The sequence below is a fragment of the Hypanus sabinus genome, chromosome 7, assembly GCF_030144855.1.
Source record: "Hypanus sabinus isolate sHypSab1 chromosome 7, sHypSab1.hap1, whole genome shotgun sequence".
Taxonomy (NCBI): Eukaryota; Metazoa; Chordata; class Chondrichthyes; order Myliobatiformes; family Dasyatidae; genus Hypanus; species Hypanus sabinus.
Genome location: NC_082712.1, coordinates 61593464 through 61606078, shown reverse-complemented (window position 1 = coordinate 61606078; position 12615 = coordinate 61593464). Strand labels below are relative to the sequence as shown.

General features: G+C 41.7%; 1 protein-coding gene across 1 annotated transcript in view; it reads left to right on the top strand.

Moving 5' to 3' along the window:
- The window catches only part of LOC132397473 (atrial natriuretic peptide receptor 1-like), a 62756-nt gene that overhangs the window by 25489 nt on the left and 24652 nt on the right, over positions 1-12615 (top strand). Inside the window, exons 5-10 of the mRNA XM_059976303.1 lie at positions 952-1056; positions 2675-2777; positions 4632-4771; positions 5168-5240; positions 6994-7132; positions 11833-11919. Coding sequence (XP_059832286.1) covers positions 952-1056; positions 2675-2777; positions 4632-4771; positions 5168-5240; positions 6994-7132; positions 11833-11919 — 647 coding nt within the window. The remainder of the gene's footprint in view (positions 1-951; positions 1057-2674; positions 2778-4631; positions 4772-5167; positions 5241-6993; positions 7133-11832; positions 11920-12615) is intronic.

Genomic DNA, 12615 nt, shown 5'->3' with positions numbered 1-12615 from the left:
TTTCTCACTTCCAATGAAAGATTGATTCAATTTCTCCACTCCCAGTTGCTGTTTGATCCACCAAGTATTTCCTGTATTTCCAGCTTCTATTTCAGATTTCATCTGTAGTTCTCTAAATGGCTTTCCTACAAATTAAATTGTATGGTCACTAACATATTTTTGCTTATGAAACCCTGCTTTCGACAAACTGGCTGATGAATTTCCTATGTGATGGGACTGATTTAATTGACTGTTAAGATGCTTGGAGATACCTGAACGTGATGTGAAGGATGTTGCAGAAGTGCCTATCTTTCTCTTTCAGGTTTGAGAGTACAGGTTTGTCTATGACCTCTGGGCTCCTCCATCTTCTACAACCCCAATAACGTCACTCCACCATCAGTAGCAATGCCTTCAAGAACCTGTGGCCCAGGATCTTGAAATTCCTTCCTCCTTACAATTCCCCTTTTTGACCTGTGTCATTGACCACAGACCCCAGCACTAAATGTCAGTGGCACCTAGGCCAGTTCCAAAATGTGGTTCCTTTAAGTAACAGCATTTGGAAATTAAAAGTCTATTTTTTAAAATATTTTAAAAGCCTTTGGCAGAATGAGCTTTTATTATTGAAATATTTAAATAAGTATTTAATGTTTAAATAAGTATAAGTAATATTTAAATAAGTAACTTGTTTCAATTTTAATTATTTTAGCCAGAGAGTAGTACATCTATGGAATGCTGTGCTGCAGATTGCAGTTGAGGTCAAGTCCATGACAATACTTAAGGTGGAAGTTGATCATTCCCTGATTGGTCAGTGCATCAAAGGATACGGCAGGTGTATGGCGTTGAGTGGGATCCAGGATCAGCCATGCTGGAATGGCAGAGCAGACTCAATGGGCTGAATGGTCTAATTCTGTTCCTATGTCTTATGGTCTTATGGAAATGGGTTATTATTCATTCTGTTTTCTTCTCTAAAAGGTGAAAGAGGGGATTTGTGGTCCTTGGATCCCAGATGATGGTCAGATAGTAACTCACACTGTGTCAACAGCAGGAAAGATGAGTCAAATGAATTGGACTGCCAAGGTAAGTTGAACAATTCAGAAAAGATCCCTCCAATTATTGCACTGTTTGCACGGGTTTGTCAGTGTGATGTCATGGCTGTAGGCTGTCAGTCATGTAGAGAGACTGAGTTTAAGTAGACGTGGGCAAGCGTATTGGGAGTTAGACACTTACAGAATGAGATGTAGAGCTAGTTACGTCATGGACTGGTACAGCAATCTGAATGGGAAGGAAGATAAGAAGCTGCAGAGAGCTGTGGACTCAACGGTTCAACGGTTCCAATTAATGTCACAGTATACTACCTGTAATTCTTACTCTTTGCAGACATCCAAGAAACAGAGAAAAATACCCAAAGAATGAATGACAGAAAAATTAGAACCCCCAAGCCCCCCTCCACCCCACACAAACAGCAGCAAAGCATCAATCCTCCCCTCAAATGTTCCAGCAGAAGGCAGCAGCTCCCCACCATTCACCAAGCGATAGCAAGCTAGCAGCGACCATCAAAACCCGCTGTCCATCCTAACCGACATCTCATCAGGCCCTCGCTCGCACTAACAAGGGACAGAGGGATATCCCTCCAGCCACAACAAGAAGGGAGGCCAACAGCTCATTATTTCAATGTTACAGTCTGTAGTGTGGCTTATTTCAATCTCCCTTAACACTTCAGTCAGTGACATTGGCGAGGAATTGGGCCAGTCCAAATCTTCACAGGTATGTTCCTCCCTCCCATCGAGATTACTTAGTAAGTCGCTGCCTCAAGAAGGCAGCATGCATGACCAAAGATCCCCTCCATCTAGGCCATGCCATCTTTGCGCAGCTACCATTCAGTTGCATGTACAGAAGCCTATATTCCCACACAACCAGGTTCAAGGGCAGTAGCTTCCCTTCAACCATCCAGCCATCCAGAACCCTGATCACTAAACCGGTGTAACAACACGCTGACCACTTTGCATTACAGTGGACTTTGTTACATTTGTTCTAATTGTGTTTTTCTTGTATAATTGATTTCATGTCTTTCTTGCAAACACTGCCTGTCTGATGCCGTACCAAGTAAGGTTTTCACTGCACCTGTACATCCATGTATTTGTGCATATGACAATAAACTTGATGTTGACTTTTACTAATGACATGTCACGCCCTATAGGTCAGGGTAAAAGATCTTTGGATATCATTTAGAAGAAGAGCCAAGAACTATTCCCAACATCCTGAGCCCAATATCTATTAATTTATTAACATTACTAAATCTGATTACTTGGTCATTATTATGTGACTGTTTGTGGGAGTTTGCTATGGAATTTCCTTCATCTCAAGATTGAGATGACTATGAAAAGCAGACTTCCAGCTAGGAAATATCTGGGGCAATATGTGCTTGTCTGGAGTAAAGGACAGAATGATAGTCAGTTAAACTTAGTCAATCAAAATCAGCACCATGGAGATCACAAGTCATTAATAATAATTTCTCAGTCTCTATAGTAAGTTTAAACACATATTTATTGAAAGGAATCCGTTTAATTCATCATTTTCTTACTAACTCTGGAGGAATATAGTTACTTTGTGAGAAGTGCACAGTTTGTCATGACTTTGAAAGATGTGTGGGTGTAAGAATGTGCTGATCTTAGTTTCTTGTGTCCTCTGTACGTAGGTGGTCCTGGTCCATCTCGGCGTGACGTCCCTAATAGCTCACATAAAAGTTGGACGAATGCAAGCTGCACTGGAGGCAAAAACCTTGGTGCTACCTGCAAAAGGTACTTTAGAAGAAGTTGGACTGTGCATTACCTGAAGCAGAATGAGAATTGAGTTCACTAATGCTGGCCTATGTCATGAAGTTTGTTGTTTTGTGGCAGCAGTACATTGCAAGACAAAAAGTTATTCTGTAGGTTACAATAAAAATAAGTAAGTTGATGTAGCAAAAGAGCAATAGTGAGCTGGTGTCCATGGGTTCATGGACTGTTCAGAAATCTGATGGCAGAGGGAGGAAGCTGTTCCTAAAACTTTGAGTGTGGGTCTTCAGGCTCCTGTACCTCCTCCTTATTGGTGGTAATGAGAGTAGCTTTTACAAACTAAAATCAGAGCCCAGTAAAACCAGAATAATTTTACAACATCATCTCACAGTAAGATCCCACTTACATACACAATGTGGCTGAATTTTAGCTGCCAACCCTGATTTGTTTTACACTGCTCTCAAAGCCCGATGTTACTGCACAGTCAAAGGTGTGATCTTTCCACTGCTGCTTTGAACACAAGGGCCTTAATACTTTCTGAGCTGCCGATGCTTTTGCTTGAAAGGACTGAGTTCTGATTAATATTTAATCCTTAGACAAATATCACCGAAGCAAATAATCTAGTCATTAGCACTTCACTACTGTGAGAGCTTGCTGTGCATATATCGGCCTCCTCCTGGTATATTTTGCAACTTCAAACGCTGAGATGGTGAAATATGTTGTACCCTTGTGATAGGCTCATAAGTCTAGGAACTCACAATTAAAACAATACACTTGCCACTAACAAGATGCTTTCCCTAATACATCTACGGGCAATTTCCATTCTTAGTGACCTTGGTCGCTATTTAAAGAGCATTGCTTATTTCAATAGGATCATAAAAGAACTGTAACTAAATCCAGTGTGAATTCAGAATCACCCCAAGGTGCTGGGAATGCAAGTCTCATTCCTAGAAGGACTGGTCAAAGCACAAAGCAGAGTCGGGTTTAAATGAGAAGTTGGAGGAACATTTGGAAGAAAAGAAAGGAAGCATCTGTTGATAGGATGGGAGGAAATTCATTTGGAGGGTGGACTGGATAGTCCGAATAGTACGTAGAAACACGAAAGACTGCTGGAAATCCGGAACAACACACAAAGTACTTGAGGAACTCAGCAGGTCAATCAGCATCAATGGAGGCAAATGACCAGATGTTAGTTTGGGCTGAGATCCTTCATCATGACTGGAAAGAAAGAGAGCAGAAGCTAGCCACACCTTTCTCCTTCCCTTTATTCCATGCTCTACTCTCCTCTCCTATCAGAACACATCCTGTTCAGCCCTTTGCTTCTTTCTCATATTTTTGTGTGTTTAGAATTTGTTGATTAAGCATTCTTTGTGTGTTTAAATAATTCCTTAAGAATTGTGTACATCATCATACTACCATGCGATACGTATGTGCCTCACTTAAAGTGAACACAAAGTTAGACTCACATTTCGGACTTCCGTGTCTTCCTTTGAGTTAGTTTGATGTTTTGAAGTTATGCAACGTAACACTTATCACCGCCCAGCTTTTCACAACATTCCCCCCCACACCCCCACAGCTTTCCTAGCTTCCTCCTCTCACCTGGGGTCACCTATTGCACACAAGGTGGTGCTTCTCTCCTTCCACCCATTGTTTTATTCTGGCTTCTGTCTTCCTTCCTTCCAGTCCCGATGAAGGATCTTGGCCCAAAACATCAACTGTCCATTTCCCTCCGTCGAAGCTGCCTGACCTAGTGATGTCCTTCAGCATTTAGTTTATGTTGTTCTGTTACTGCACTGTAGCTTCCGTGTAGCACCTGAAACTCTTGTTCAGTGTGAGCGATGTTGCAATGTATGATTAAGTGTCTCTTTCTGTGCTGAGTCTGTGGAGATGAAAACTGCGATGAAGATGAAACATGCTCCACGTGCCCAGCAGATTGCGGCGATTGCACTGCCACCATCAAAATTGCCATAAGCTTCCCCATCTCGTTGGTCTGCACCGGGCTGATCCTCACCATTGCGGTAGGTGTTCCTCTGATACTCCTCACAACCCAAAATCTAACAGTGAGTGCCGACCTGGTGTTCGTACGTAGGTCATTGGGGTTGGTTGTCTAATGGTCACAAGGCTGGGAGTCTAGAAATGAGGGAGTGGGGGGATGGGGTCAGTCTCAAGGTGAGACGTCAACCACTGAGGACAGATGTCTTCCACCTGCGTGTTGTGACCCCTTGTAGGCTGAAGATACTCAGTCACTGACTGTATTGGAGGCTGAGATCAAAAGGTTTTTGGGTACAAAGGAAATCAAAAGACATGCAGACTGGGCAGGAATGTGAATCGGTCATGATTTTATTGAATAAGAAAGCAGGTTCAAGGGACCAAATGGCCTACTCCAGCTTGTAATTTTTTTTGATCATTCACAGTGGTTCCAGTACCAAAAGCAAAAGATGTTGTGGGATGAAAGCTGGATAATCGACTTCAATCAAATTAAACAAGGTCTGTGCCACGTCACAAAGCTATTTGGGTATTTGCTGACACTGAGAGTCCATGTTTGAAACTGTCCATGCAAACTGCACAGAATGCATAGTTGGCTGAATACAAAAGATGTAGAAACTGTGGACCCTGTGTGAATCCTTGATAGGTTCATAGAAAAACTGTGATTTCGCCTTGGCAAGGATGTTCCAGGACAAGGGCTGGTCTTTGATCATGGTGCTACCTATAAAACGGTGTTGGCCACAAGCTGTATTTGTTTGCAAATGCTTTGTCACACTGAAGACTTGAACATGCAGAGATGAGTACGACTGCTGGTCATTGATACCAATGATAAAGGAAAAGTCACCCCCTTGAATCATTTAGTTACCTTACATGTCCACTTCACCAGGATGTTTTGAGCACTCATGTGAAATCAATCAAACATACACCATGTACATTCCCACAGGGGTCTGCAATGGAATTGTATTTCCTCACCAAAGTTCTGCCTGCTGCAATTATTGTTGACCTTTTTTAAAATATATATTTTTAGAACATGAGTATCTGGTGAGGGCTGGCATTTGATGACTCCTTAATTCCAGGACAAGGAGAAGGAGAGCTTTCTTGAACCACTACAGTTGAAGTTCTATTATAATTTACAATGAAAGAGTAGTTTCCCATTTCAAAGGCCAGTGAAGACTTGATCATGTCACTAGAGTGATGTAAAGGCCAGATAGATTGCCCTCCCGAATCAGACTCTTGATAAATGTCTGGGGTTGTTGGAACAGGACTGCTCTAGTACAAGTCAGCCTTCCATTATCTCATAAACTGTAGTAACTTTCTGAACTTCAGTTAACCTCCTCTCAGTCAAGTTCACCTGTAAGTACATCCTATTTAATAATAATTCACAGATCTGCCGTGTCATCATAAGTGCTTTGGACTAATTTGTTCCCTGCTCCACATAATAAATTTTCACAAATGAAAACTAAAAGTGAAGGTAATCTCAAATCAACAACAGGCTTTAAGTGGAAGTAGATTTTGTTGTGCCAGACTAACTATCTACAGAAAAAATTGCATGTAGTGGAGTGAATGACCCAGTGAGGAGATACAGAATTAGTAACAAAGGTAATGAAGGTGAATATCAACCATAAGTTTGAGGGAAGATCTTGACTGCCACTTCCATATTATTTCAATTTCTCTACGTCCCAGAGGAAAGAAAGGATCATTGTGGAACTGATCCTCACAAAATGCTGTTAACTATCTGGTCAGTGTTGAAGCAGACATAAGATGGAAATTATTTGGATTAAAGATACACAAGAGAAGGGGCATGATACTGAGCTCAGATTGAGTGAAAATCTGCTGGAGCGGGCTTGGCCAATGAGATCCTCATAAACATAAGTAGACCAGGTCTTCCTTCCTCTTTCTTTATTTCCTTCTTTTTTTATTCCGTTCTTTCAAATGCTGTCCAAGGTTTATGTAATTGATCAATATTTAGCACAAAAGTATAAAATAAACCTTGCAATGGTTTTGTGTCGAGACCAAACCACCCATCTTGATGCCATGAGCAACACACAAAAAAATACAGGGGACATTCAGCAAGTCAGCCAAACTCTATGGAGGGAATGTCTCATCCCAAAATGTCAACTGTTCATTTTCCTCCCTAGATGCCATCTGAACTGCTGAGTTCCCCCAGCATTTTGTGTGTGTTGATCAAGATTTCCAGCATTTCAGAATCTCTCCTGTTTCCTTCTTGATCCCATGTTTTTGAACACCTTTGCAGACCAGACCATGGCGGGCAGTGCCATCAGCATCCCTAACGGAGCCAGTGATTCCAATGCCAGCTGTGTCACCACCATCAGTTCCTGTACGGGAGCTCTCAATGCATCAAGGAAGCAGCACTTCACCCAGATAGGAATATTGTAAGTGAAGCACAGCCATGAATTTATCCATGACTCTAAGTGTAGGCATGAAAGTCTTTAGTTTCAACTGTGATGCTCAGTTTAATGACCGCTTGTTTTGTCCCTCATTTTGTGTAATGAAGTGTCACCTTAGGGTGTTGAAAGCCAGCAATACCATCTTGAAGGTGAAGTGCTAAACCAGGTCCTTACGTGACCTTCCAACCTTTGTTCCCAGTTCTGGGGGGGTATTCCCTTGCCAAACACTGTTAATTCGGATCATTCTGATAATTATCTTACTGCTGTTTTTGGAGCTCGCTATCTGCAGATTGGCTGCTGCATTTCCCACACCATAACCAAATCACACCTCAAAGAGTACTTCAGTTGCTTTAAGGTATTCTGGGAATCCTGGGACGATCAAAGGAAGAAAAAAGGAAAATTGCAAGTTTATTTTACTTCAAATAGTTCCACAGCATCATCACTATTTGTTGACTCCTTGTTACCCCTTTAGTTGATCCTGAGGAGAAACCATAGAAACGGTTTTTCAACCCAACTGAATTGTGCTGGTGTTCATGACCTTTCCACCACATGTAATTTTGTCCTTTCAACACATCAGCCCTGAAGTGATTGGTTTAATCACAGCCTTGTAACTGACTCTGTCGCCACAGATACTGCTGGATTGCAGCAAAGCATGTTTCCCAAGTCTGCAACTGAACGGCTGTAGACATCATCTCTGAGCTACCAAGGAGAAGTTACCTCATGTGTTTGTGAGGAAAGGTTGCTAAATGACCAGAATCAAAAGAATCTCATGTAAATTTGTTTCAAATATGATGGCAGAATATATTATTAATGGTAAGACTCTTGGCAGTGTGAAGGATCAGAGGGTTCTTGGGGTCTGAGTCCATAGGACACTCAAAGCAGCTGCGTAGGTTGACTCTGTGGTTAAGAAGGCATATGGTGTATTGGCCTTCATCAATCGTGAAATTGAATGCAGGAGCCGAGAGGTAATGTTGCAGAATATAGGACCCTGGTCAGACTCCACTTGGAGTACTGTGCTCAGTTCTGGTCGCCTCACTACAGGAATGATGTGGAAACCATAGAAAGGGTGCAGAGAAGATTTACAAGGATGTTGCCTGGATTGGGAAGCATGCCTTACAAAAACAGGTTGAGTGAACTTGGCCTTTTCTCCTTGGAGCAACAGAGGATGAGAGGTGACCTGATAGAGGTGTATAAGATGATGAGAGGCATTGATCGTGTGGATAGTCAGAGGCTTTTTCTCAGGGCTGAAATGGCTGCCACAAGAGGACACAGGTTTAAGGTGCTTGGGTGTAGGTACAGAGGAGATGTCAAGGGTAGGTTTTTTACGCAGAGGGGTTCCAGTGATGTCATCGTCGAATGGCAGCTTAAGTCACTAGCTCCTCCAGAAAAATGCGTATTAAGTCCTGTTATCCCATCAAATATAATATTTTTCGAAAAAGATTTGAACTGAAAAGAGGGGCAAGAATGGGGAAAAGGAATGGAAATTAAAAAAGCGACACTGTGGAGCCCGCGTCCAAGAGGAGTGCAGCAAGCGGCTCTCTGACCCAACTGCGCGCGAGCGAGGTGGCCGCTGGGCCTCATTCAGGCGAAGTGGCGAATATCTTCAAATTCCTGAAAGAAATAATGGAGGTCCTGAAAGATATAAAGCAGCAGCTCCGTGATATTAAGTCAGAGCTCACCGGCATCAATCAAAAAATAGTGGTGGCAGAGCCTCGAGTTGAGAAGATGGAAGATCGCATTGAAAATGTGGGATGGATACTGAGTAAGACAATAAAAATATTACATCACCAAGAAGGTAAACTGCTTGACCTGGAGGGAAGATCACGGCGGAAATGATCAGAATCTGCAACGTTTCCGAAGGAGCGGAGGGCTCGTCTATGACAGGGTTTGTCGGAAAGTTACTGCGGGACCTTCCCCTGGCTATGGAGCTGGAAGTCGAAAGAGCCCACCGCGCGTTAGGATAGAAAGCCACGCTCAATAATAATTAAATTCCTTCGGTACAGCACCAAGGTGGAGATTCTACAAAGGGCCTCAGGTAAGAAGAGAGTGTTTTTTGATGATAAATTAATATATTTTGACCAAGATTACCCCCACGCGATCCTCCAGAAACACAAAGAATACTCCGAAGTAAAGCGAGTACTAAAGCAAAAACAGATTAGATTTCAAACTCCGTACCCTGCTAAACTTCGAGTGTTTTATGACAACGGGACGCAGTTGTACCAGACAGTGGAAGAGGCGACTACAGACATGAAGGCCAGAGGGTTGTCCATCAGCATGACCAAAACAAGAGAAAGCCTGACTGAGGAATTATCCCGCTACGCTTGGGAAATAGTGCGAGAATCAAGAAGGCAGGAGACGGGAGGAGGCTGAGAGAAATATATCAGGAAGAGACCGGGAGTTTCCCAAAGACAGTCCTCACCCACTTCAGAAGAGCCATAAGATTTGGCTAACTTTAAAAACATTGAGAAGCTAAAGGGAAGCAAAAGTACACGGTGATATACCTATCTCGAGGAATACTTATTATAATGTGAATTTTATATTATTTAGTTGTTATTTATTCGCTCACTTATTCCTTTTTCCCCACCAAAATGAGAATATGTATATATGTGTGTGTGTGTGTGTATGTGTGTGTATATATATATATATATATATATATATATATATATATATATATATATTATATATTTCTGTGTGTGCATATATATAGGAGGAGTACACAGGGAAATCTTTTCTGTGTAATGGATTTGTTCACTGACTTTTATGAACACTGCAATGGGAGCCCTCAACTCACAAGTAGGAGGGGTTATCCTCCAGAGTTAGACATTTCCTCTAGCTCAACACAGGGTCATCTACTAGAGACCTCAGCCTCGGAATCACAAGTTTGTTGCCACTTTTGTTATATTTGCATTTCTTGGTTCTTCTTTGTTCTTTGGAGTAGATCGATTAAGTTTTATTCTCATTTCAATGATACATTGACAGATAAATACAGATGGCTAAGGACAAGGTAAAATTCATTTCTTTTTATGTCAATGGGCTATTAAATCCAATCAAACGTAAGAGAATTTTATCCAATTTGGAACAATTTGATTCATACTGGGAAAATGGTTTAACTACATAATGCCTCATAGGCCTGATTTTATTCTCACAAATCAATGAATCTGTTGTGAAAAAAAAAGATCACTCCCTACTTGTACATAGTTCTTTCCTTTTGCTTGTTTTTTCTTTCCACTCTTTTCTATAAGTGTATACTTCAGATAAATACTTTGTGGAGATTTGTGATATATATGATTATATGATATATAGGTACAATGTCTGAAATACATCTGATGGAACTGTTTGTTTGATGATGAACTTCAATAAAAAAAATAAATTACAAAAAAAAAGTTTTTTATGCAGAGAGTTGTGAGTGCATGGAATGGGCTGCTGGGAACGGCGATGGAGGTGGATATGATAGGGTCTTTTAAGAGACTTTTGGATAGGTACACGGAGTTTAGAAAAATAGAGTGTTATGGGTAACCCTAGTAATTTCTAAGGTAGGGACATGTTCAGCACAACTTTGTGGGCCGAAGGGCCTGTAGTGTGCTGTAGGTTTTCTATGTTTCTAAATTGAAAAGTGCACATTCCAGAAATTGTCAGGAGATTGGGTAACAGCTGTGAAGAGGGAGAGAGAAAATACACATGATCATACACACACACACACACACACACACACACACACACACACACACAATATTGATTGATTCCCCAATTTATGGACACCCTGCACCATTTGCACAGGCTCCCAATTTTACTAAATCCTCCAGGTGCTCCGGTTTCCTCCCACAGTTCAATGACGTACTGGTCGGTAGGTTAATTGGTCATTGTAAGTTGTCCTGAGATTGGGCTAAGATTAAATCAAAGGGTTGCTGGGTGTTGTGGCTCGAAGGGTCAGAAGGTGGCTGGTAATGGAAAAGTGTTACAACAACGAACAGATCTGTGGAGATGGAAATGGCAGAAGCAGAATCACCACTGGAAAAGACTCTCCGTTAGTAAAAGAAATATCTGAGAGCATGGTTTGCTGAATGTTTATTGAACACCTAGTCCAGAGGGCAGCAAAGACTTTAATCCATCACCTTTGCAGTCACTAGCATATCAGGGAGAAGTGAGGGAGGGCAACTTGTGTGGGGCCACATATTCCATAAGGAAACCAGACCATTACATCTCCCTACAGTGTCCAGTCAGAGAGGGTGAATGCATCCATGGGAGCAGTTGTTCACTGAGACAATTTTGGGCAGCTGGAGGTCAGTGGTGCTGGCTGTGGACTTCACTGGCCTTGATTCAGGGAAGGTGAGGCAGACCTTCAGGTCAAGTCAAATCATTAGGTTAGGTCTCTGGACTGAATTAACAAATGTTAATCCATGGATCATTTGTCTTATTCTGATCAGTAACCCTTAGTCTAAATACTTATCTAAGCCAGAACATCACCAATAGATACTAATCTTACCAATGATATCCACAAAAAGTGAATGAGTTAAACGTAATTATTCTCCCACCCCTTCTTACTGTGGGTTTGAAAATATTTTGCCTTTAATATATTTTTTTAACTTTGTGATAGGCCTCAATGTCTGAAATGATGACCTCAGAAACAGGACAGAAATTGTATGTGAAATAGCAATCCATCATTGTTACTCTTTCTGTCATTACAGCGATGGCCGAACAGTTGCCATCAAGAAGATAAAGAAGAGAACTTTCACCCTTTCAAAATCTATTCGCAAAGAAGTGAAGCATATCCGGTGGGTTGCAAACAATAGCATTTCTGTTTTTGTCGTATTGCAATTGGCAGAGTTCAATCGGCTTTCCAAATGTACATGAAATGATTTTCTTTTTGTGTAGTGTCAAGCTAACTTACACTGGATCTCATTTAACCAAATAATTCAATTCCTCCACCACAAAATGTTACATCAGCCTCAGCTGTCTCAAACTGAGACTCAAGTGGTTCAAATGGGTCAATTTAATATCGGAGAACGTATGTAGTATACAGCCTGAAATTCTTACTCTTCACAGACATCCACAAAACAGAAAATCCCAAAGAATAAATAACAGAAAACATTAGCTTCCCTCCCCCTCCCAAGCACAAGCAGCAGCAAAGCATCAACCCTTCCCCTTCCCTCCCCATTGCTCCAGCAAAAATCACCATCCCCACCACCCACCATGCAAGCAACAGCAACTCCCCCAACAGACCATGATCTGGAGTCGATCAGAAACTATTGTCCACCCCAACCGTTCGACATCTCAGACAGGCTCTCTGTCACTAGCAAAGGAGAGAGAGAGATATCACTACTGTAACCATAGAACACTAAAGCACAGTACAGGCCCTTCAGCCCTCCATGTTGTGCTGACCCTTATAATCCTTAAAAAAAAGTACTAAACCCACACTACCCCATAACCCTCCATTTTTCTTTCATCCATTTGCCTGTCCAAGAGGCTCT